The 23,562-nt window shown below is 39.5% G+C and overlaps 1 protein-coding gene across 1 annotated transcript in view; it reads left to right on the top strand.

Moving 5' to 3' along the window:
* The window catches only part of FARP1 (FERM, ARH/RhoGEF and pleckstrin domain protein 1), a 637,651-nt gene that overhangs the window by 431,969 nt on the left and 182,120 nt on the right, over positions 1 to 23,562 (top strand). The window contains exon 6 of the mRNA XM_053707824.1: positions 14,074 to 14,171. Coding sequence (XP_053563799.1) covers positions 14,074 to 14,171 — 98 coding nt within the window. The remainder of the gene's footprint in view (positions 1 to 14,073; positions 14,172 to 23,562) is intronic.

The raw sequence follows: 23,562 nt of genomic DNA, 5'->3' as shown, positions 1-23,562 counted from the left end.
TTTCATATTAGCAAGAGTCCATGAGGCCCGCCCTTTTTTGTGGTGGTTTTGATTTTTTTGTATAAAGCACAATTATTCCAATTCCTTATTTTATATGCTTTCGCACTTTTTTCTTATCACCCCACTTCTTGGCTATTCGTTAAACTGAATTGTGGGTGTGGTGAGGGGTGTATTTATAGGCATTTTAAGGTTTGGGAAACTTTGCCCCTCCTGGTAGGAATGTATATCCCATACGTCACTAGCTCATGGACTCTTGCTAATATGAAAGAAATGAATTTATCAGGTAAGTTCTTACATAAATTATGTTTTTGTTCAGGCTCTGGTTCATTTTAAATATTTAATCAAACCTATTTCTCCTCCATGGAATCTTAACCTGGTGTTAAGGGTTTTGCAGGCTCTTCCTTTTGAACCTATGCATAATTTGGAAATTAACCCCTTAATGACCGGACCATTTTTCAATTTTCTTACCCTTAATGACAATGGCTATTTTTACATTTCTGCAGTGTTTGTGTTTAGCTGTAATTTCCCTCTTGCTCATTTACCGTACCCACACATATTATATACCGTTTTTCTCGCCATTAAATGGACTTTCTAAAGATACTATTATTTTCATCATATCTTATAATTTACTATAAAAAAAAATATGAGGAAAAAATTGAAAAAAAAACACACTTTTTCTAACTTTGACCCCCAAAATCTGTTACACATCTTCAACCACCAAAAAACATCCATTCTAAATAGTTTCTAAATTTTGTCCCGAGTTTAGAAATACCCAATGTTTACATGTTCTTTGCTTTTTTTGCAAGTTATAGGGCAAAAAATACAAGTAGCACTTTGCTATTTCCAAACCACTTTTTTTTCAAAATTAGCGCTAGTTACATTGGAACACTGATATCTTTCAGGAATCCCTGAATATTCCTTGACATGTATATATTTTTATTTAGAAGACATCCCAAAGTATTGATCTAGGCCCATTTTGGAATGTGTTTTAGTTTTTTCTTCAACACATCTTCTTTTTTCCCCTGCTTCTTTAAGGGCTCTTATTCTTTTTTCTTAGTTAACTTCGCTTAGCTATATGTTAGACTAAGGTATGTGTGAGGTGGGAGGGGTTTTATTGAGCTCTTGGGGTTTTTGGAATCTTTGCCTCCCCCTAATGGTAGAGAAGAGTTATTGTGGATTCTCACCACCATGAAAGAAATTTATTTATCAATTAAGCATAAATTATGTTTTTCACTAGAGTTTAGTTTTCGTTGTACGGTATTACTAAATAAATTGTTAAAATATTCTTGTAAGCAAACTTGGTATTGTAAGTAAATCAGTTTTATTTGAACCACCCATAAGTTAATAAGGCAGAGTTATTACACAAAAACGTTATTGTAAGAGGATAATTCTGGGTTATTCTTCTGGGTCTTTGAGAATTTGGGATAATAGGGCTACCTCCTTTTCACAAAAGCCTACAAACAAAAGATGCAGTCTTTTCCATCAATACTTGTATGCAGAATCTTACGGGTTCAGAGTTTAAATCATTATACCCAAGTGATTTTTTTTTCCTGCATGTTCATATAACTGTTTTGTTAGCAATAAAGCATTTTTTTTTCATCAAAATGCATTTAGTTTTAGCGTGATGATCAACTAAAGATTATGTGCAATGCTAGGGATGTAAAGTAGAGTTTAAAAAAAAATCTGATGTCATTGGTGTAATAAAAATAAAGTTTGTCAATTGAAAACATGTAAGCAAAGCCTTTACCAACATTTCTAGCTGAATCGCTTTGCTATGAACAAGATACAATTGTACCTTTGTGAGTTTGTTGTCACAGCAATGAAAACATCTATTAGGATGACAAAACTGTAGTTCAGAAAAGACTCGAGCCCAACCTAGTAAAGTATTTTAAGTGCCAGACAGCTGTTTTACACCACATATATTATGTCTGCCGTTTCTGCATTTAGTCTGTGAAACTGTTGCGCTGCAGAGTTTGGAATCCAGCGATTAAAATAATAGTTTAAAACAGCTTTTAGAAATTTGGCCTATGAAGACTCCACTTCCCCCTTATGCTGGCTAGCAAGAATGTCGGTTTGGCAGTTGAAATATAGAGAGCAAACTGACTCCTTAACTGCTTAAAGGGCCATAATACCCAAATGTTTAAACACTTGAAAGTGATGCAGCATAGCTGTAAAAAGCTGACTAGAAAATATCTCCTGAACATCTCTATGTAAAAAATATATATATTTTACCTCAAAAGTTCCTCAGTAGCCACCTCCCATTGTAATGGATTTCTAAGCAGCATTTTAGTGTGTCTGTCCTGGGACATCTGAAAGGATGAGCTTCGTGCACTCTCATATTATTTCACCAATCAGGTAAAGGAAGCTTACTATGAAATCTCATGAGATCACAGTAATAGTTCATGACCTCCGCACTGCTGATGCTGATTGGCTGCTGTTCATTTCTTCATTTTTTTTTATTTTTAACTGCAGCTGGGAACAGCTGAGTATAACTTTTTACACAGAACTTACTCTGCTGAACTGAGGAGATTGTGAGGTAAAATATCTTCCTTTTTTACATAGAGATGCTCAGGTGATATTTTCCTGTCAGCTTTTTACAGTTATACTGCATCAGTTTCAAGTGATTTAGCATATGAGTATTATGCCCCTTTAATAATGTTTGTATGCAAGTAAGACAATTCTTTGTGGTGCCTCTTTTTAAAGGGACAGTATACACCAATTTTCATATAACACTGCATGTAAAAGAGACCACTACTATAAAGAATAGTATGGACAGATACTGATATAAAAATCCAGTTTAAAACCTTTAAAAAACGTACTTAGATGCTCCTAGTTTAGCATTGTTGATGAGGTAGTCTGGGACATCCACTGAAAGGGATTGGGAAAGCAGGAAGGGCAGACCCTCCCCCTCTTACCTGCATATGAAAAGACATAAAAAGGCATATGAAAAGACAGATTACACGAAAAGGAGCAGCAGGAATCTGTAGACTTCAATCTACATCTGATACATTGTGTCTGAAAATCAGCACAATGTTAGTAAAAAATAAGCAAAACTACAGTATATATTACAAAAACAATATCAGATGGATCATCTACAAAACATTTATGTGAGGAAAAATCTAGCATACAATGTCCCTTTATGGGCTTGATTTACCAAAGCCCTACGGCTGCAAGTTCTCACAAGAACTAGCTCGCCGTAATTTAACAAGCAGCGGTCACCAGACCGCCGCTTCCCTAACCTCTTCGCCACTTATAAGGTGGCGAAATTCAATCTCTGCAGTCGAGTATGACCGAGGCGATTGACAGCTCCTGCCCGCACGTGATTGGCTGTGCGAGGGCAGGGGGCGGGATTGCACGAGAGTGCAAAATTGCGCTTGTGTGCAATGGTGATTACCTGTGGGTAATTTCGCCCGCCACATTCGAGCTGAGGCGTACATGGCCGCGTATACGCTCCCCTGCCCGCCTCAGCTTTGATAAATCTAGCCCTAAGCCTTTGTGCAGCTACTTTATTTTGAGTAAGATCTTCAGTAAATTATTGAATCCTTGTCAACAATAGAGAAGTTGTCCCTTGTTCTTAAAAGTCATTTTCATGCACTTATAAATACTGTTAATGTTGACTGCCAAATTGTGAAGTCAGTTTGTAATATTGATTGGTGATATATCCTCTAGGGATGAAAATTAATTTTACACTTAATTAGGTTTCATAGAAAACAAATCTAATTCTTAGCTCATTTGAGTATTCTGTGGAGCTTTCCCTGCTGGAACTGAGAATTAAAGGACCACTCAATGCAGTATAATTGCATAATTAACAAGTACATAATAAAATATAACTTACAAAGGGGAAGTTTGGTGAAGTACAAACACAGTGTGCTGGTAAAGCACATACATTTTTAAAGGAACACTCAAGTCAAAATAAACTTTTATGATTCAGAAAGAGCATGCAGTTTTAAGACGCTTTCCAATTTACTTCCTTTATCAAATTTTGCTTGATATTTCCTATATACACTTTTCTGGGAAACAAGATCCTACTGGGTATGTGCACAAAATCAAAGGGTATACGTATACTAGTCTGTGATTGACTTATGTCTGTCACATGATACAGGGGCCGGAAAATGGTAGAAAAAATAAATTTGTCAGAAACAAAATCTCCTGCTTATTTGAAATTCAGAGTAGGTGTTATTTGTATTGTTTCATCCATATTTTATAGAAATATAGATTTTGACAGCAGATAAGGTATGCAGACCCGACAGGTCTGCCCAAAATTTCCTAAAAGTGTAAACTTATTTAGTTTGTAGGATAGCCTTATTCTTATTCCATGCATTCATATATTTGAAGGTTTCTATCATATCACCTCTTTCCCTTCTCTCCTCTAAACTATACATATTTATGTTATAGAGTTTTTTTGTTTGTACACTTTTTATTTTGGACCCTGTACCATTTTAGTAGGACTTTTGACAGTTTCTATTTTATTTTTATACTTTTGGATATATGGTCTTCAGAATTGTACATAGTATTCCAGATAAGGCCTAACTAATAATCTGTAAAGTGGCATAAGCACTTTGCTATTTCTGCTACTGATACATCTCCCAATGCAACCTTACTGGCTGCACTGCTGCATTGAGTACCAAATTTTAAATCATCTGAAAAAATAATTCCCTTTCTTCTTTAGTTACAGTCAGTAATGTACCATTGAGACTATAATTGGCCTTTGGGTTTTTGGATCCTATACGCATAATTTTGCTCTTTTGTAATATTACATTTCAGATGCCATTTATTTGACCCGTCCTCTAGTTTTTTAATATCACTGTTCATTTGATCAACCCTTCCTGGAATATCAGCTCTGTTACAAATTTTGGTATCAGCAAACATTCTATTAATTGAAACCCTCTGCCTTTGCCAGCATTCTACCCACTTAACAGTCTTAGCATCTACTCCAAGGTAATACATTTTGGAAATAAGTTTGTTTGTGTGGGACAGTGTTAAATGTCTAGATAAGCCAATATATATAATAATATGAAATCTTATAGTTTTATAGATTTTCCATTTGTTTTATCTGAAAACAGTTGTGTTTTTTTCCTGAATAAAATGGTCACGTTATGTGCAATAAGAATATCGAAGCCAACCATTTTTATGACCATGACATTTTTTTTTATTTTTAATGCCAAATTCCATATTGTAATTTAACTTGAATTGGTTATGTCATAAATGCTAATGAGCTGGTTTATGTGATGAATACAAACTCAGTATACCTTATCAAACCCAGTGTTAGCAGCTTATAGCCATAGCAATGCTGACTTACCATCTCATCTTTCTGATGTCAATTGATTAAATTGAGTGCTAACTGATTAAAAAGACATACAAATGGTGCATTAACTTGAGTGCATCACTTCTACATCCCTAGGAAAACTGCAGTAAAATTAATCATTTAAAATATATATGTTGCCTTCATGCATATTTTTAATAAAACTAATTTCTCTTACTTACATGGTGTATCCAGTCCACGGATTCATCCTTACTTGTGGGATATTCTCAATCCCTACAGGAAGTGGCAAAGAGATCACACAGCAGAGCTGTCCATATAGCTCCCCTCAGGCTCCGCCCCCCCAGTCATTCTCTTTGCCGCTCTAACAAGTAGCATCTCCACGGGAGGGTAAAGAGTATGTGGTGTTAGATTTGCCCTGTAGTGGGACTTTTACTTGAAGGATGAAGGAAGAGTTGCATATTTATGAACATAGCTCATGCTTTTTACAAGTGTTATTATTTTAGGATGGTAAATTATTTTAACACATTTAGTTCATACTTTTTTGTGACTATTTTTTTTTTTTTTTTGTAAATATTTTATATTTGAGGTTCAAAATAAGGCATACAGAAAACTTAAAACAGTAGAATACAATATTCGCTGCAATACACGCATCACAGGGCAAGAAGCTTCAACCATACAGTGTAGATTTTTGAGAAACAGAAATCAATAAATATAGCGAATGATTCAAATGCCTAATGATCTGTTACCCTCCTTATTAATATAAGAGGTCACTCATGGGCCTCATCACTATATAGTCCAAGAGAAGGAGGTTAATTCCAATAAAGGAGACCACTTTTGGATCTCAACTTATAAACCTAATTTTTCAATAACCACTCTAGAATAATCTGTTATGGACACAGCTATGGATAATATTAAAAACAATAAACACTATGTCTATGCATATACATATAAATATATATAGTAGATATCAGATGTAACATTAAATACACAGTATGTTGCAAGGTTAATAGGAATATATCAGCAGCACAGCAACCTGCAACAACAATGATCTTGTGATACGGCACTAGTGTATTATTAATCTCTGTGAGAAGCAGTGAAGTCCAGCTAGCTAAATTTATGATTAGTGGTATTCACACAAAATATATGTAAGGGAATGAAAATTAATATACAGACCAGAACACCAGGGCACTAATACATTTCACAGAACTGTGGTTGTGCAACAGACATTAAAAGGGAAGATTATGTATGTCTGCACCTGACAACATGATCAGAGGCGGCCGCAGACACAGCTAATACCCTGTATGAAGGTGCCTGGGCGATGACCCCTAGAGAAGTGCATAATATTTTTTTTTTTTTTTTGAAGTGATATGATAGCTGAGGCTGTGTCAAATGGGTGCGCAAGCAAGGGGACCTAGCAAATGGCAGTGATGTAGTTTTGCCCCTAGGATAGCATTGTGCATAAAACTGAGTATAAAAAGTAAAAGTATATATCAAATTGTGGGGGGCATAATCCAGACTTAAGGCATACGGCGGATTAAAGCTAGGCTTAATATCAAAAGACACTCAAATGTAACTTAGACTTAAGAGCATTTTAACTAGGCATCCTGCTTGTGCATAGCAAATACAATACCACCATATTAGTCTATATAGTTCTTAAGGTCTCATGTTATTTAGCCAACTCCTTTTCTGTGCGTCTGCAAGCCGTTTGCTGCATGTCTCCAGGAGTCGGCTTTGCTGCGTAACCAGGGCTGGGGAGTGGGGCCGCAGTCCCTAGGGACCTCTGGAAGCACAAGTCCGGGAGCGGAGACCACAAAGCCGGCGGCTGTTCTCATATAGACTGTGACGTTGTGACTGGCACCTCTCTCTGTAGTGCGAGGGTAAGGACCAGTAGGGATAGTGATACTCGCTGTCGCTGGATGGGGTCTGACCCACTTCCCCCAGGGACCCACCGGAATCCAGCTCCCCTCTGCAACTGGGAGGCAAGTGGAGTACTGCGGGGCGTAAGTGCCTATGGTAAGTTCCCCTTTGGTAGTTGATATGGCAGAGGATAGATCTGCGTTAATATATCCTGCTATGGTTGCTTTGATAGTGGGTGCAGTTAGGTCAGGGATCTCCTCCGTCGCACTTTCAATAGTTGGTGCCGCATGGTAGAGGATTGCCTCCGTAGCACTCATATTAGTTGGGTCTGGGGCTGGATAGTCCGCTTTCAGTGGAGACCCCTGCAGTAGGCAGTTTGGAGGTAAGCTGGCTGTTTTCACCTCGGTAGCACTTGCCAGCGTCTCCGGAACAAATCTGGCACATGAGGTTTCTTGGGTGACCGCTTGCAGGGTGCCACAAAGGTTTTCTTCAAATTGAGTAAGATGGTATAGCAGTAGATTCTCTAGTTCTCGAAGGATCTGCATATCAATGTTTGCTGTGTCTAGTAGATAGTGATTAGCAGTGTCAAAGCACTGTATACCCGGCATCAAGATACCGGGGGGGGTGTTGAGTGCCTCTCAGTAATGAGCCTGCCGTAGGCCCCAACGCTCTGGATCGGTGAACAAAGGTAAAGTTCCTTAGTGTAGCATATCAAAAGAATCAGCTTGAAGTATTAACTTAGAATATCTACAGGAGAGTATTAGATGAGCAACTATGCCACTGATAACCGGCAGATTATCCGTGATTTACTCAGAGCCACCAATAATGCGACCATTGAAGGTGCTGCCCAGAGACACGCCCCAGATTTGTAGTTTTTATTTCTTCAATCAAGAGTTTGTTATTTTAAAATAGTGCCGGTTTGTACTATTTACTCTGAGGCAGAAAGTGATGAAGATTTCTGCTGAGAGGAAAAAGATTTTTGCATGTTGTAACTAAAATCCATTGCTGTTCCCACACAGGACTGTTGAGTACCGGAGAACTTCAGTTGAGGGGAACAGTTTGCAGGCTTAACTGCTTAAGGTATGCTCAGTCACTTTTTTTCTAACAAGACTTGGTAATGCTAGAAGACTGACAGAAATCCCCATGTGGGAAGGTAAGCCATATTCTGAGACTCAGTATAGAAGGATGGCTTAGTTAAAGGGCTTAAATCATTGGTGGACACTGTTATGGGGAAAATCGATTATTTTATTACTATAATCTGACATTTGCACAAGTGTTTATTATGTTTGGAACACTTTTTTGGTGTTTTTATACGCCTGGCATATTTTTAGACACCTGATTTGGCTTAGGAAGGCCCCACAACTCCGGAGTGAAGTTGTTCGCGCCTCAGTTGCGCAGTTCTTTTGCAAGACAGCTTCATGCAGCTTCACATGTAGAGTCCAGAGATTGCAGAAGGACTACAGGGAGGCTTATTTTCGTCCAAAACTAATCCCCAAGGAAGGTAGGGTAACGGCATAGACTGTGGCACGGTGCTGTAGTGTGTTAAACCGGTGGCTTGCTTCAATTTGCTCCGGTTTGGGCAATAAGGGGTTAATTGTCTTGAAACTTAGTGTGCAATCATTTCAAAGCATTAGGATCATATGGTGAAAATTTCATAAAGATTGGATGTTTTTTTGAGATTTGGTAAAAAAGTGTGCGCTTTTTATTATTTAAAGGCACAGTACCGTTTTTTCAAAAAGTGTATTTTTCTGTATTTGAGTGCTGTCTAAGTCTGTCTAACATGTCTGAGCCTACAGATAGACCCTGTTCTATGTGTTTAAAAGCCATGGCGGTACCCCCATTGCATTTGTGTTTAAAGTGTGCTAAGGTATCTAAACATTTTAATGACCATGCAGTGACACTTAAAAATGTAGCCCAAGATGATTCTTTGACGGAAGTTAATGAGGATAGTCCTCCTTCCTCCCCCCATGTGTCGACACCAGTTACGCCCGCGCAAGCGTTGCCTAGTACCTCTACCGCATTGGGCCCTATTACTTTACAGCAATTAGCAGCAGTCATGGATAATTCCCTTGCGGCATTTCTATCCAAACTGCCAGTTTTTCCAAAGAAGCATGATAGCTCAGTTTTAAGAACAGAGGATGAGCAATCAGAAGCTTTGGATGATTTATCTGTTGTACCCTCACAACACTCTGAAGTGGCAGTGAGGGATGGTCTGTCCGAGGGAGAAATTTCTGACACAGGAAAAGTTTCTCAGTGGGCAGAGTCAGATTCCTTAGTGTTTAAATTTAAGCTGGAACACCTCCGCGTCCTGCTTAAGGAGGTTTTAGCTACGCTGGATGATTGTGACCCCATGGTGGTCCCAGAAAAATTGTGTAAAATGGACAGGTTTTTAGAGGTCACTGTATACACTGATGCGTTTCCGATCCCGAAGAGGGTGGCGGATATTGTGACTAGAAAGTGGGAGAGACCAGGTGTACCTTTTGTTCCCCCCCTATCTTTAAGAAAATGTTCGCCATAAATGACCCCAGGCGGGACGCGTGGCAGACGGTCCCTAAGGTAGAGGGAGCAGTTTCAACACTTGCTAAGCGTACAACTATACCAATAGAAGACAATTGTGCTTTTAAAGACCCTATGGATAAAAAATGGGAAGGTTTGCTGAAGAAAATGTTTGTTCAGCAAGGTTTCCTTCTTCAGCCAATTGCCTGCATTATTCCTGTAACTACTGCAGCGGCTTTTTAGTTTGAGGCGCTGGAGGAGTCGCTTCAGAGGGAGACTTCATATGACGAAGTCATGGATAGAATTCATGCTCTAAAGCTGGCTAATTCTTTTATCACTGATGCCGCTTTCCAATTAGCTAAGTTAGCGGCGAAAAATTCAGTTTTTGCCATTATGGCGCGAAGAGCGCTTTGGCTCAAATCATGGTCGGCTGATGTGTCGTCCAAAACAAAGTTACTAAACATTCCTTTCAAGGGAAAGACCCTTTTTGGTCCCGAGTTGAAAGAAATTATTGCGGATATCACTGGGGGGAAGGGCCATGCCCTCCCGCAGGATAGACCGTTTAAGGCCAAAAACAAGGCTAATTTTCGCTCCTTTCGCAACTTCAGGAGCGGACCTGCTTCAACCTCTGCTGCCGCAAAGCAGGAGGGTAACGCTTCACAGCCCAAAGCAACCTGGAAACCCTTGCAGGGCTGGAATAAGGATAAACAGGCCAAGAAGCCTGCGTCTGCTACCAAGACAGCATGAAGGGGTAGCCCCCGATCTGGGACCGGATCTAGTAGGGGGCAGACTTTCTCTCTTTGCTCAGGCTTGGGCAAGAGATGTTCCAGATCCCTGGGCATTAGAAATTGTTGCTCAGGGGTATCTTCTAGAATTCAAGGACTCTCCCCCAAGGGGAAGGTTCCACATTTCTCGTTTGTCTTCAGACCAGACAAAGAAACAGGCGTTCTTACGCTGTGTAGAAGATCTTCTAAAGATGGGAGTGATACACCCAGTTCCAATCGCAGAACAAGGACTGGGATTTTACTCAAACCTGTTTGTAGTTCCCAAAAAGGAAGGAACTTTCAGGCCAATCCTGGATCTAAAAATTCTAAACAAATTCCTCAGAGTTCCATCTTTTAAAATAGAAACCATTCGGACAATCTTGCCGATGATCCAGGAAGGTCAATATATGACTACCGTGGATCTAAAGGATGCATACCTACATATTCCTATCCACAAAGATCATCATCAGTTCCTAAGGTTCGCCTTTCTGGACACGCATTACCAGTTTGTGGCCCTTCCTTTCGGGTTGGCCACCGCTCCCAGAATTTTCACAAAGGTGCTAGGGTCCCTTCTAGCGGTACTAAGACCGCGGGGCATTGCAGTAGCACCTTACCTAGACGACATCTTAATACAGGCGTCGTCTTTTCACAGAGCCAAGGCTCATACGGACATTGTTCTGGCCTTTCTAAGGTCTCACGGGTAGAAGGTGAATGTCGAAAAAAGTTCTCTGTCCCCGCTCACAAGGGTTCCCTTCCTGAGAACACTAATAGACTCGGTAGAAATGAAAATCTTTCTGACAGAGGTCAGGAAGTCAAAACTTTTAAATACTTGCCGAGTTCTTCATTCCATTCCTCGGCCTTCTGTGGCTCAGTGCATGGAGGTAATTAGTTTAATGGTTGCGGCAATGGACGTTGTCCCTTTTGCCCGAATTCATCTAAGACCACTGCAACTGTGCATGCTCAAACAGAGGAATGGGGATTATGCAGATTTGTCTCCTCAAATACAAATGGACCAGAAAACCAGAGACTCTCTTCTCTGGTGGTTGTCTCAGGATCACCTGTCTCAGGGAATGAGCTTCCGCAGACCGGAGTGGATCATTGTCACGACCGATGCCAGTCTGTTAGGCTGGGGTGCGGTCTGGGACTCCCTGAAAGCTCAGGGTCTACGGTCTTGGGAAGAATCTCTTCTCCTGATAAACATTTTGGAGCTGAGAGCGATTTTCAATACGCTCCAGGCATGGCCTCAACTAGCGGAGGCCAAATTCATCAGATTTCAGTCGGACAACATCACGACTATCATCAGGGAGGATCAAAGAGTTCCCTAGCAATGAAGGAAGTAACCAAGATCATCAAATGGGCGGAGGATCACTCCTGCCATCTATCTGCAATTCACATCCCAGGAGTAGACAACTGGGAGGCTGATTTTCTGAGTCGCCAGACTTTCCATCCGGGGGAGTGGGAACTCCACCCGGAGGTTTTTGCTCAGCTGACCCAACTATGGGGCATTCCAGAATTGGATCTGATGGCGTCCCGTCAGAACACCAAACTTCCCCTTTACGGATCCAGGTCCAGGGATCCCAAGGCGGCATTGATAGATGCTTTAGTAGCGCCTTGGTCATTCAGTCTAGTTTATGTCTTTCCACCGTTTCCTCTTCTCCCTCGGCTAGTAGCCAGAATCAAACAGGAGAAGGCTTCGGTAATTCTGATAGCGCCTGCGTGGCCACGCAGGACTTGGTATGCAGACCTAGTGGACATGTCATCGGTTCCACCATGGAAACTGCCATTGAGGCAGGATCTTCTAATACAAGGTTCATTCAAGCATCCAAATCTAGTTTCTCTGCAACTGACTGCTTGGAGATTGAACGCTTAATTCTAGCTAAGCGTGGGTTCTCTGAATCAGTTATAGATACTCTGATACAGGCCAGAAAGCCTGTCACCAGGAAAATTTACCATAAGATATGGCGGAAATATCTTTGTTGGTGTGAATCCAAGGGTTACTCGTGGAGTAAGATTAGGATTCCAAGGATATTGTATTTTCTCCAAGAAGGATTGGAGAAAGGTTTGTCAGCTGGCTCCTTAAAGGGACAGATATCTGCTCTGTCTATCCTGTTACACAAGCGTCTGGCAGCTGTACCAGACGTTCAGGCGTTTGCGCAGGCCCTAGTTAGAATCAAGCCTGTCTACAAACCTGTGGCTTCTCCATGGAGTCTAAATTTAGTTCTTTCAGTTCTTCAAGGGGTTCTGTTTGAACCTTTACATTCCATAGATATTAAGTTATTATCTTGGAAAGTTTTGTTTTAGGTAGCTATTTCTTCTGCTCGAAGAGTTTCTGAATTGTCTGCTTTGCAGTGTAATTCACCCTATCTGGTGTTCCATGCAGATAAGGTTGTTTTGCGTTCCAAACCTGGTTTCCTTCCAAAAGTGGTTTCTAATAAGAATATTAACCAGGAAATCATTGTTCCTTCTCTGTGCCCTAATCCAGTTTCTAAGAAGGAACGACTGTTACACAATCTGGATGTGGTTCGTGCTTTAAAATTCTATTTAAATGCAACTAAAGATTTCAGACAAACATCATCCTTGTTTGTTGTCTATTCTGGTAAGAGGAGAGGTCAGAAAGCGACTGCTACCTCTCTCTCCTTCTGGCTGAAAAGCATCATCCGATTGGCTTATGAGACTGCTGGACGGCAGCCTCCTGAACGAATTACAGCTCATTCCACCAGAGCTGTGGCTTCCACATGGGCTTTCAAGAATGAGGCTTCTGTTGAACAGATTTGTAAGGCAGCGACTTGGTCTTCACTGCATACATTTGCCAAATTTTACAAATTCGATACTTTTGCTTCTTCGGAGGCTATTTTTGGGAGAAAGGTTTGCAAGCAGTGGTGCCTTCGGTTTAGGTTACCTGACTTGTTCCCTCCCTTCATCCGTGTCCTAAAGCTTTGGTATTGGTATCCCACAAGTAAGGATGAATCCGTGGACTGGATACACCATGTAACAGAAAACAGAATTTATGCTTACCTGATAAATTACTTTCTCTTACGGTGTATCCAGTCCACGGCCCGCCCTGGCAATTGAGTCAGGTTCAAATTTATTTTTGTAAAACTACAGTCACCACTGCACCCTATGGTTTCTCCTTTTTCTCCTAACCGTCGGTCGAATGACTGGGGGGGCGGAGCCTGAGGGGAGCTATATGGACAGCTCTGCTGTGTGCTCTCTTTGCCACTTACTGTAGAGATTGAGAATATCCCACAAGTAAGGATGAATCCGTAGACTGGATACGCCGTAATAGAAAGTAATTTATCAGGTAAGCATACATTCTGTTTTTTTTTCTTACAAACTCGAGACTGCCATCAAATGCACTACATTTTCCCCCTTAAAATGGGCTGCAGTTCTACAGCCAGTCAGAGGCTTTAGTGCACAAGCTGTTACTATCAATGTCCACATGCTTCTGAGTACTCATTGTGGCATGTGAAACATGCTTATCTGATATCCCCAAAGACAATAAGCACTCAGGAGCAAGCATTACCATAACCATTTTTTCTGTGAAAAGAATTATAGAAATTGTTTGATAAAGTTTTAGTTTTTCAGTGCTGTATGTTTGACTTGTAGACAATGGGAACATAAGTGCGGTCTTTTCCATTCTGCAGCATTCACGTTATCTTTTTGTTGCCTGATTGTCGTTTTTTTTATCTACAGGTACCTGTTTGCATTGCAAGTGAAGCAAGACTTGGCGCAAGGCAGACTAACGTGTAATGAGAGCAGTGCTGCACTCCTAATCTCTCACATTGTCCAATGTAAGCTACACATCTTGCAGAAGTGTTGTATTTCTTGAGTAATCTATGTCTGCCAAAATAATGTGCTCTTCATTAATTTTCATTATTTTCCAGAATCCACCCTTGTGTAATTTTTCTCTCTCTAGCAGATTTCAGGTTCTGTATCTTATTAAAATAAGGGCTTGCCTTTTGCACAGTTTTAGCTGGTAATAATTTTGCAGTTCTAGATTATAATTAAAAAAAGACAAATATTCTTATATTTCTATTGAAATTTTAGAAATCTTGATTCATTGTGGACAGTTATGTTACAGGGGTTCCATTTAGTATAGAAATAAAGTACTTGTCTTATAATATCTGTACAATTCCATAAAAGGCACTATGCTTATGTTTAAATTAGCTTGCGGTACAGTTTGTCATTTTAGTGCAATTAATCCATTAATACGAAGCATAAAGTTGATATGTCTCCCTAGTTCTACACAGTTTACATTCCTTAAAGGACCAGTAAATGCAGTAGATTTGCATAGTCAACAAATGCATGATAAAAAGACAGTGCAAAAGCACTTAGTCTGAACTTCAAATGAGTAGTAGATTTTTTCTTTCATGTAATTGGCAAGAGTCCATAAGCTAGTGACGTATGGGATATACAATCCTACCAGGAGGGGCAAAGTTTAGCTAACCTCAAATGCCTATAAATACACCCCTCACCACACCCACAATTCTGTTTTACAAACTTTGCCTCCTATAGAGGTGGTGAAGTAAGTTTGTGCTTGATTTTCTTCTGTGATATGCGCTTCTCAGCTTTTTTGAAGCCTGATTCCTCTCAGAGTACAGCGAATGTCAGAGGGATGTGAAGAGAGTATCACCTATTGAATGCAATGATTTTCCTAACGGGGGTCTATTTCATAGGTTCTCTGTTATCGGTCGTAGAGATTCATCTCCTACCTCCCTTTTCAGATCGACGATATACTCTCATATACCATTACCTCTACTGATAACAGTTTCAGTACTGGTTTGGCTATCTGCTATATGTGGATGGGTGTCTTTTTGGTAAGTATGTTTTTTATTATTTAAGACAATCCAGCTATGGTCTGGCACTTTATGCATTTATATAAAGTACTAAATATATGTATTGTACTTATATTTGCCATGAGTCAGGTTCATGTATTTCCTTGTGCAGACTGTCAGTTTCATATTTAGGGAAAATAAACATATTAAGAAATATTTTTCTTACCTGGGGTTTAGTCTTTTTTTTCAAATTCACTACATTTTTTCTTGAAAATTGCGGGCAGTAGTAGGCCTGCGGGTGCGCCAAATGCTAGACTTTAGTGCGTCATTTTTGGCGCAAGAAATTTTTGACGCGAAAAGTACGTCCGTTGACGCAAGTTCGTCATTTCCGGCGATGTAGTTGACGCCGAAGCCTTACACACGGTTGCGTCGTTAGTGACGCAAGTGTGTCATTTCCGGATATTGTTGGCGCCAAAAAAATTTCAGTTACGTTGTGCGTCATACTTGGCGCCAAATTTTTTCATTAATTTAATACCCCATTGCTATTTGCCTCTTGCCTTTTTCTATGTCAGAGGGCTATGCTGTTTGCATTTTTTTTTCCCATTCCTGAAACTGTCAAATAAGGAAATTGACAAATTTTGCTTTATATGTTGTTTTTTTTTATTTTACGTTTTGCAAGATGTCTCAATCTGATCCTGCCTCAGAAGTATCTGTTGGAACTTTGCTGCCTGATGTTGGTTCTTCTAAGGCTAAGTGCATTTTATTTCCGAATTTCATTGTATTGGTTATTATGATAAACTTTTACATGCAGATATTGTGTCCATCAGTAAATAGTACATTTCCTGTTGTTGTTCCTTCAACTTTTAATGTACATGTTATACCTATGAAATTTAAAGAATTTGTTACTGATTCTGTTCAGAAGGCTTTGTCTGCTATTCTGCCTTCTAAATATTATAAAGATCTTTTAAAACTTCTCATAAGGTTGATGAAATTTCAAATGACCGACAACATAATGAATTATCCTCTTCTGATGAGGATCTATCTGATTCAGAAGATCTTTCCTCAGATATTGACACTAACATATCTACTTATTTATTTAAAATGAAGTATTTTCGTTGTTTGTTAAAGACGTGTTAATTATTTTGGATATCGTGAAAATTAGTGCTCTTGTTATTAGAACTAGTCAATTTTGTTTTTAAACCTCCTGTGGTTACTCCAGAGGTTTTTTCCTGTTCCTGATGCTATTTCTGTTATGATTTCTAAGGAATGGAATTAGCCGGGTACTTTTTATTCCTTCTTCAAGGTTTAAAAAATTGTATCCTTTTACCAGCAATTTCTATAGAGTTTTGGGAAAAGCCTCAAAGTTGATGGGGCTATTTCTACTCTTGCTGAACGTACCTCTATTCCTATGGAAGATAGTACTTAAGTTCCTTTAGATAGGAAACCTGTATCTTATCTAAGGAAAGCTTATTTATATTCAGGTTGTCTCAGGCCTGCAATTTTCTTTGGCTGATGTTGCAGCTGCATCAACTTTTTTGTTGGAGATTTAGCAGAACAAGAATTGGATTCTGATTTATCTAGTATTGTTCGCTTACTGCAACATACTAATCAGTTCTGATGCCATTTTTTGATATCATCAAGATTGATGTTAGATCTATGTCTTTAGCTATTTTTAGCTACAAGCGTTTTGAGGCTTAAAATCTTGGAATGCTGATATGACTTTTTTAAGTCTAGATTGCTATCTCTTCCTTTCCAAGGTAATAAGAGACCTAAGGGTAAATATAAAGCTTCTAAATCGTTTTTGTTCTTTTTGTCAAATAAGGAACACAAATCTAATCCTTCCCTATGGAATCTGTTTCCAATTGGAAACCTTCATTAAATGGAATAAATCCAACCCATTTAAGAAACCAAAAGCCAGCCCCTAAGTCCGCATGAAGGTGCGACTCTCATTCCAGCTCAGCTGGTAGGGGGCAGATTAAGTTTTTTTTAAGAATGTTTTGGATCATTTCAGTCCAAAATCAATGGTTTCAGAGTATTGTCTCTCAGGGGTTTCGCATAGGATTCTGAGTAAATCCTCCTGTGAGAAGATTTTTTTCTCTCACGCATCCCAGCAAATCCAGTTAAAGCTCAGGCTTTCCTGAAGTGTTGTTTCAGACCTGGAGTTTCAGGGGTAGTCATGCCAGTTAATTTTCAGGGACAAGGTCTGGGGTTTTATTCAAATCTATTCATTGTCCCAAAGAAGGAAATTTCATTCAGACCAATTCTGGATCTGAAAATTTTGAATCGTTATGTAAGAGTACCAATTTTCAAATGGTGAATTTAAGGACTGTTCTGCCTTTTATTCAGCAAGGACATTTTAGGTCCACAATGGATTGCAGGATGTATACCTTCATATTCCCATTCATTCAGATCATTATCAGTTCCTGAGATTCTCTTTTCTAGACAAGCATTACCAATTCGTTGCTTTTCCATTTGGTCTAGCAACTGCTCAAAGAGTCTTTTTTAAAGGTTCTTGGTGCCCTGCTTTATGGAAACCAGAGAGCAGGGTATTGCGGTGATTCCTTATTTGGACGATATCTTGGTACTAGCTCAGTCTTTCCGTTCTGCAGAATCTCACACTAATCAACTAGTGTTATTTCTTCGGAAACATGGTTGGAGGATCAATTTTACAAAAAGTTTCTTGATTCCTCAGACAAGGGTCATCTTTTTAGGTTTCCAGATAGCTTCAGTGTCCATGACTCTGTCTCTAACAGACAAGAGACGTTTGAAAGTGGTTGCAGCCTGTCGGCACCTTCAGTCTCAGTCATTCCCTTCAGTGGTTATTTGCATGGAAAATTTAGGTTTCATGACTGCAGCCTTGGACGCGATTCCCTTTGCTCGTTCTCACATGAGACCTCTCCAGCTTTGTTTGCTGAATCCATGGTGCAGGGATTATACAAAGATATCACAATTAATATCCTTAAATACCAATGTTTGACACTATGACGTGGTGGTAAATCACCAGCGTTTAGTTCAAGGGCCTTCTTTGTTCGGCTAACCTGGACTATGATCTCTACAGATGCAAGCCTTTCAGGTTGGGGAGCTGTTTGGGGATCTCTGACAGCACAAGGGGTTTGGAAATCTCAAGAGGCGAGATTACCAATCAATATTTTAGAACTCTGTGCAATTCTTAGAGCTCTTCAGTTTTGGCCTCTGTTGAAGAGAGAACTGTTCATTTATTTTCAAACAGACAATATCACATACAGTGGCATTTGTCAATCAGCAGGGTGGGACTCACAGTCCACAAGCTATGAAGAAGTATCTCGGATACTTGCTTGGGCGGAATCCAGCTCCTGTCTGATTTCTGCGGTGCATATCCCAGGTATTGACATTGGGAGGCGGATTATCTCAGCCGTCAAACTTTACATCCTGGGGAGTGGTTCTTCCATCATGATGTGTTTTCTCAGATTGTTCAGATATGGGGTTTTCTACAGATAGATCTGATGGCCTCTCATCTAAACAAGAGACTTCCCAGATGCCTATCCAGGTTCAGGGATTTTCAGGCGGAAGCAGTGGGTGCGCTGACACTTCCTTGTTGTTATGAACCTGCTTATATTTTCCCGCCTCTAGTTCTTCTTCCAAGAGTGATCTCCAGAATGATAATGGAACAATCGTTTGTGTTGCTGGTGGCTCCAGCATGGCCTCACAGGTTTTGGTATGTGGGTCTTGTTCGGATGTTCAGCTGCCAACCTTGGCCACTTCTGTTAAGGCCAGACCTACTGTCTCAAGGTCTGTTTTTCCATCAGATTTTCAAATTATTAAATTTGAAGGTATGGAAATTGATTGCTTAGTGCTAAGTCATAGAGGTTTCTCTGACTCAGTGATTAATACTATGTTACAAGCTCATAAATCTGTCTCTTGAAAGATTTATTATCGAGTTCGGAAGACTTACATTTCATGGTGTTCTTCTCATAAATTCTCTTGGCTTGGTTGGATGGTTTGGATAAGGTTTTGTCTGTAAGTTCCTTGAAGGGACAAATCTCTGCTCTTTCTGTTTTATTCACAGAAAGATTGCTAAACTTCCTGATATTTACTGTTTTGTACAGGCTTTAGTTCATATTTAAGCCTGTCATTAAATCAATCTCTCCTTGGAGTTTTAATTTGGTTTGGAGGGCTTTTCAGGCTCCTCCATATTGAGCCTATGCATTTTTTGGACATTTAACTACTTTCTTGGAAAGTTTTGTTCCTTTTGGCCATCTCTTCTGCTAGAAGAGTTTCTGAGCTATCTGCTCTTTCTTGTGAATCTCCTTTTCTGATTTTTCATCAGGATAAGGCGGTTTTGTGGACTTCATTTAAATTTTTTCCTAAGGTTGTGATTTCTAACAACATTAGTAGAGAGATTGTTGTCCCTTCCTTGTGTCCTAATCCTAAGAATTATTTGGAAAGATCCTTACATTCTTTGGATGTGGTGAGTGCTTTGAAATATTATATTGAAGCTACTAAAGATTTCAGGAAGACTTCTAGTCTATTTTGTTATATTTTCTGGTCCTAGGAAAGGTCAGAAAACTTCTGCTATTTCCTTGGTCTCTTGATTATAGCTTTTGATTCTTTATGCTTATTGGAGTGGGGTCAGGCCCCGCCTCAGAGAATTACAGCTCATTCTACTAGATCAGTCTCCACTTCGTGGGCTTTTAAGAATGAAGCTTCAGTTGATCAAATTTGCAAAGCGGCAACTTGGTCTTCTTTACATACATTTACTAAATTCGAACGTTTTGATGTTTTTCCTTCTTCAGAAGCAGTTTTTTGGTAGAAAAGTTCTTCAGGCAGCTGTTTCAGTTTGATTCCTCTGCTGATGTTTTAAGTTTTTCTTGACATTCAAAGAATAGACTTATATTTTGGGTTGTGGATTATTTTTTCAGCGGAAAATGGCTGTTTGATTTTATCCCTCCCTCTCTAATGACTCTTGCGTGGAGTTCTACATCTTGGGTATTGATATCCCATACATCACTAACTCATGGACTCTTGCCAATTACATGAAAGAAAACATAATTTATGTAAGAATTTACCTGATAAATTCATTTCTTTCATATTGGCAAGAGTCCATGAGGCCCACACTTTTTTATGGTGGTTATGATTTTTTTGTATAGAGCACAATTATTTACAAATTCCTTTGTTGATGCTTTTTACTTCTTTCTTTATCACCCCACTATTTGGCTATTCGTTAAACTGAATTGTGGGTGTGGTGAGGGGTGTATTTATAGGCATTTGAGGTTTGGGAAACTTTGCCCCTCCTGGTAGGATTGTATCTCCCATACGTCACTAGCTCATGGACTCTTGCCAATATGAAAGAAATGAAATTATCAGGTAAATTCTTACATAAATTATGTTTTTTCTATCAAATTTCAAAATTATGTCTATTTCCTCCACTCCTGTACCATGTGACAGCCATCAGCCAATCACAAATGCATATACGTATATTCTGTGAATTCTTCCACATGCTCAGTATAAGTTGGTGACTCAAAAAGGGTAAATATAAAAAGACTCTGCACATTTTGTTAATGGAAGTAAATTTAAAAGTAATTTATAATTGCATTCTCTATTTGAATCATGAAAGTTTAATTTTGACTTGAGTGTCCATTTTAATGTATGTATGTATGTCTGTTCAACCTGCTTACAGTCCCAGGGTTCTCTGTTTTGGAAGTCTTTTAAGGGATAGGAAACCTATATTTTTTCTTTCATGATTCAGATAGAGTATGCTATTTTTAAGAAACTTTTCAATGTACTCCTATTATCAAATTTATTTGTTCTCTTGATATCTTTATTTGAAAAAGCAGCAATGTAAGCTTAGAAGCCAGCCCATTTAAGGTTCAGAGCTCTGGGTAGCTCTTACTGATTGGTGGCTACCTTTAGCTTTTGAGGGTGTTGGAGACTGTTGTATGTTGATCAATGCTTTTGAGGGTGTTGGAGACTGTTGTATGTTGATCGATGATTTTGTTTCTGATGTAACCAATTTTGTTAAAGTGGCTGGCAAAATTTTGAGCTGAGAGAGAAGTTGTAATAAGAGGTAGGGGTGGACAGAGAAGAGTACTGAAAGTGGAGAACAGACGTTTTGGGTTTGATGAAAGAGTAGAGAAGTTATCTTGCTTTGAAAGGTTACAGGCATGTGTCGCTCAGCATTGCAGAAACATCTGCGTAGGTAGCGTGTCAGAGGAGAATGCTAGGGCTGAGGATTAGTGTTTTACTTCTGAGCTATGGTAGGAGAGGCCAAATTGTCAAGGACCAATGTAAGGGTGGAATTGTAGTGGCAGATTGGTCAGGGCAGGAAAAGGAGGAGATGGAAGAGAGCAGAGGTTTGAGAGAGTTTGAGAGCTGTTGGTGATCTAGTGACTTCATGCTTCTGTGGAGTTTGGTTTGGTGTGAGGGGTAGAATGAGGGTGAGAGGTAGGAGGGAGAGTTGTAGGGAGTGATGTGAAGTTGCAAGTGAGGAGATGATGGTCAGAAATAGGAAAAGGGGTATCTGTGAAGTTTGAGATAGTGCATTGATAGCTGAAAACCAGATCAAGGAAGTGACCATCTTTGCAAGTGGGAGAGTCAGTCCATTGTGATAGACCGGAAGAGGAAGTGAGTTACAGAAGTTGTTTTGCAGAGGAGGCAGTGGGATTATCAACAGGGAGGTTGAAGTTTCCAAGAATGAGGGCAGGGGTGTCCGAGGAGAGGAAATAAGATAGCCAGGCAACACAATGATCTAGAAATTGAGTTGAGGTTTCAGGGGGCGGTATATGACTGCAACACGTATAGAGAGGTTAGAGCAGTGCTTTCCAAACTGTGTGTCGGGACACATTAGTGTGTCGGCAGCAGTGTGTAGGTGTGTCCCTGCTTCAGCACTAATTTATTTAAATTTAATTTTTTTTTTTTATTTTTTTTTTGGTTTCTGACTTTCCGCCTGCCTGCTACGCATATCACATGGTTGACACGTGATTGATACCTAGTGAGTCACAGATCATCTTAACCTATTGGCGCAGCTCAGTGGGAACTGAAACTATTGCCATTGGCGGCTTTGGCGGCACATTGGCTCCTGACTGCACGTGTAGTCTCCTTAATTGGCTCGTGACTGCACGTGTAGTCTCCTTAATTGGCTCGTGACTGCATATGTAGTCAGTGAGTGGGACAGCAGTGTGTTTGCAGCGTGGGCAGTAGTCAATCGGACTCACCAAGCTCTGAGGGCGGCAGCTTAAACGCTGAGCTGAAGTCAGAAGTCAGTGTTTTTTTGCAACTAGCTCCCAGTAGTGCATTGCTGCTCCTGCTCTTGATATATGGATAGGAAGTGGAAGCTTAAAAAATGCTTGATGATGAAATGCGTCTTTATTTAATATTCCACCAAATATTCAGAAATTGTGTTCATCCCATCAACCTCATACATCTTATTAAAATAGTAAGTAGCTATTGGTGTTATTCTTGCACATACTTACTGTTACTTGTAAATACATTTCGTTATTATATATTTTATGTATGTGTCGTATCTCTTAAAACAAGTTCGTTTAACCTCCTTTTTGCTAGAACAACTGGATTACTGTGTCGCGAAATGATGTAGGTCTAAAAAGTGTGTCACCAACATGAAAAGTTTGGAAAGCTCTGGGTTAGAGAATAAGTGAATCGTGGATTTTGAATGAGGGAAGAGATGGTTTCTATTTGTTGAAAGGTGCAACGAGAGGAAAGTAAAATACCTACACCACCTCCTTGTCTATTTCCAGACCTAGGGGTGTGGCTGAATTTGAGACCCCATGTGACAATGCAGAAGTGGATGCTGTGTCTGAAGGAGAGAGACAGAAGGTTGTGGGAGTGGGACATAAAGATGTCATGGATAGACGTGAGCTTATTGCAAACAGAGCAAGAGTTCCAGAGTGCACAAGCAAAGGGGGTATTGTCTTTAGACGCAAGGAATTTGAGTAACGTTACCAGAGTTTTGTTTTCTAGGTCTATGGAAAGGCACACATTTATTTGATTATACTTTAACTACGCTGTAGGATCCAGAACTGGGGAAAAACAAAAACAAAATAAACATGGAAGTTTTATTTCTGAATGTTTACAATTCTGGTTTGCTAACTTGCAGCAGTGGCAAAATGATCTAATGGGTTTTGTGTGTGCATGTTTTGTAAGAGACCACTCTATCTACATCAACCAATCAATGAGTTCATTTACCACAGTGGTAAGATAGACTATCAACCATATTTGCAAATAAATATTGATGTGTGTATTTAAATGAATTTCTGACAGTGAAGGGACACCAGTTTTTTTTCTGCAATTTATTCTGAAAAACCTTTTAAGGGTATAATAGAATGCATTAAAATAAAGTATTTCTTTATAAATGTAGTTAAAGGGACAGTCAACACCAGATTTTTTGTTGTTTAAAAAGATAGATAATCCCTTT

Source organism: Bombina bombina, chromosome 3, assembly GCF_027579735.1.
Source record: "Bombina bombina isolate aBomBom1 chromosome 3, aBomBom1.pri, whole genome shotgun sequence".
Taxonomy (NCBI): domain Eukaryota; kingdom Metazoa; phylum Chordata; class Amphibia; order Anura; family Bombinatoridae; genus Bombina; species Bombina bombina.
The sequence above is the reverse complement of the archived record's forward strand: the minus strand, read 5'-3'. Positions and strand labels throughout refer to the sequence as shown.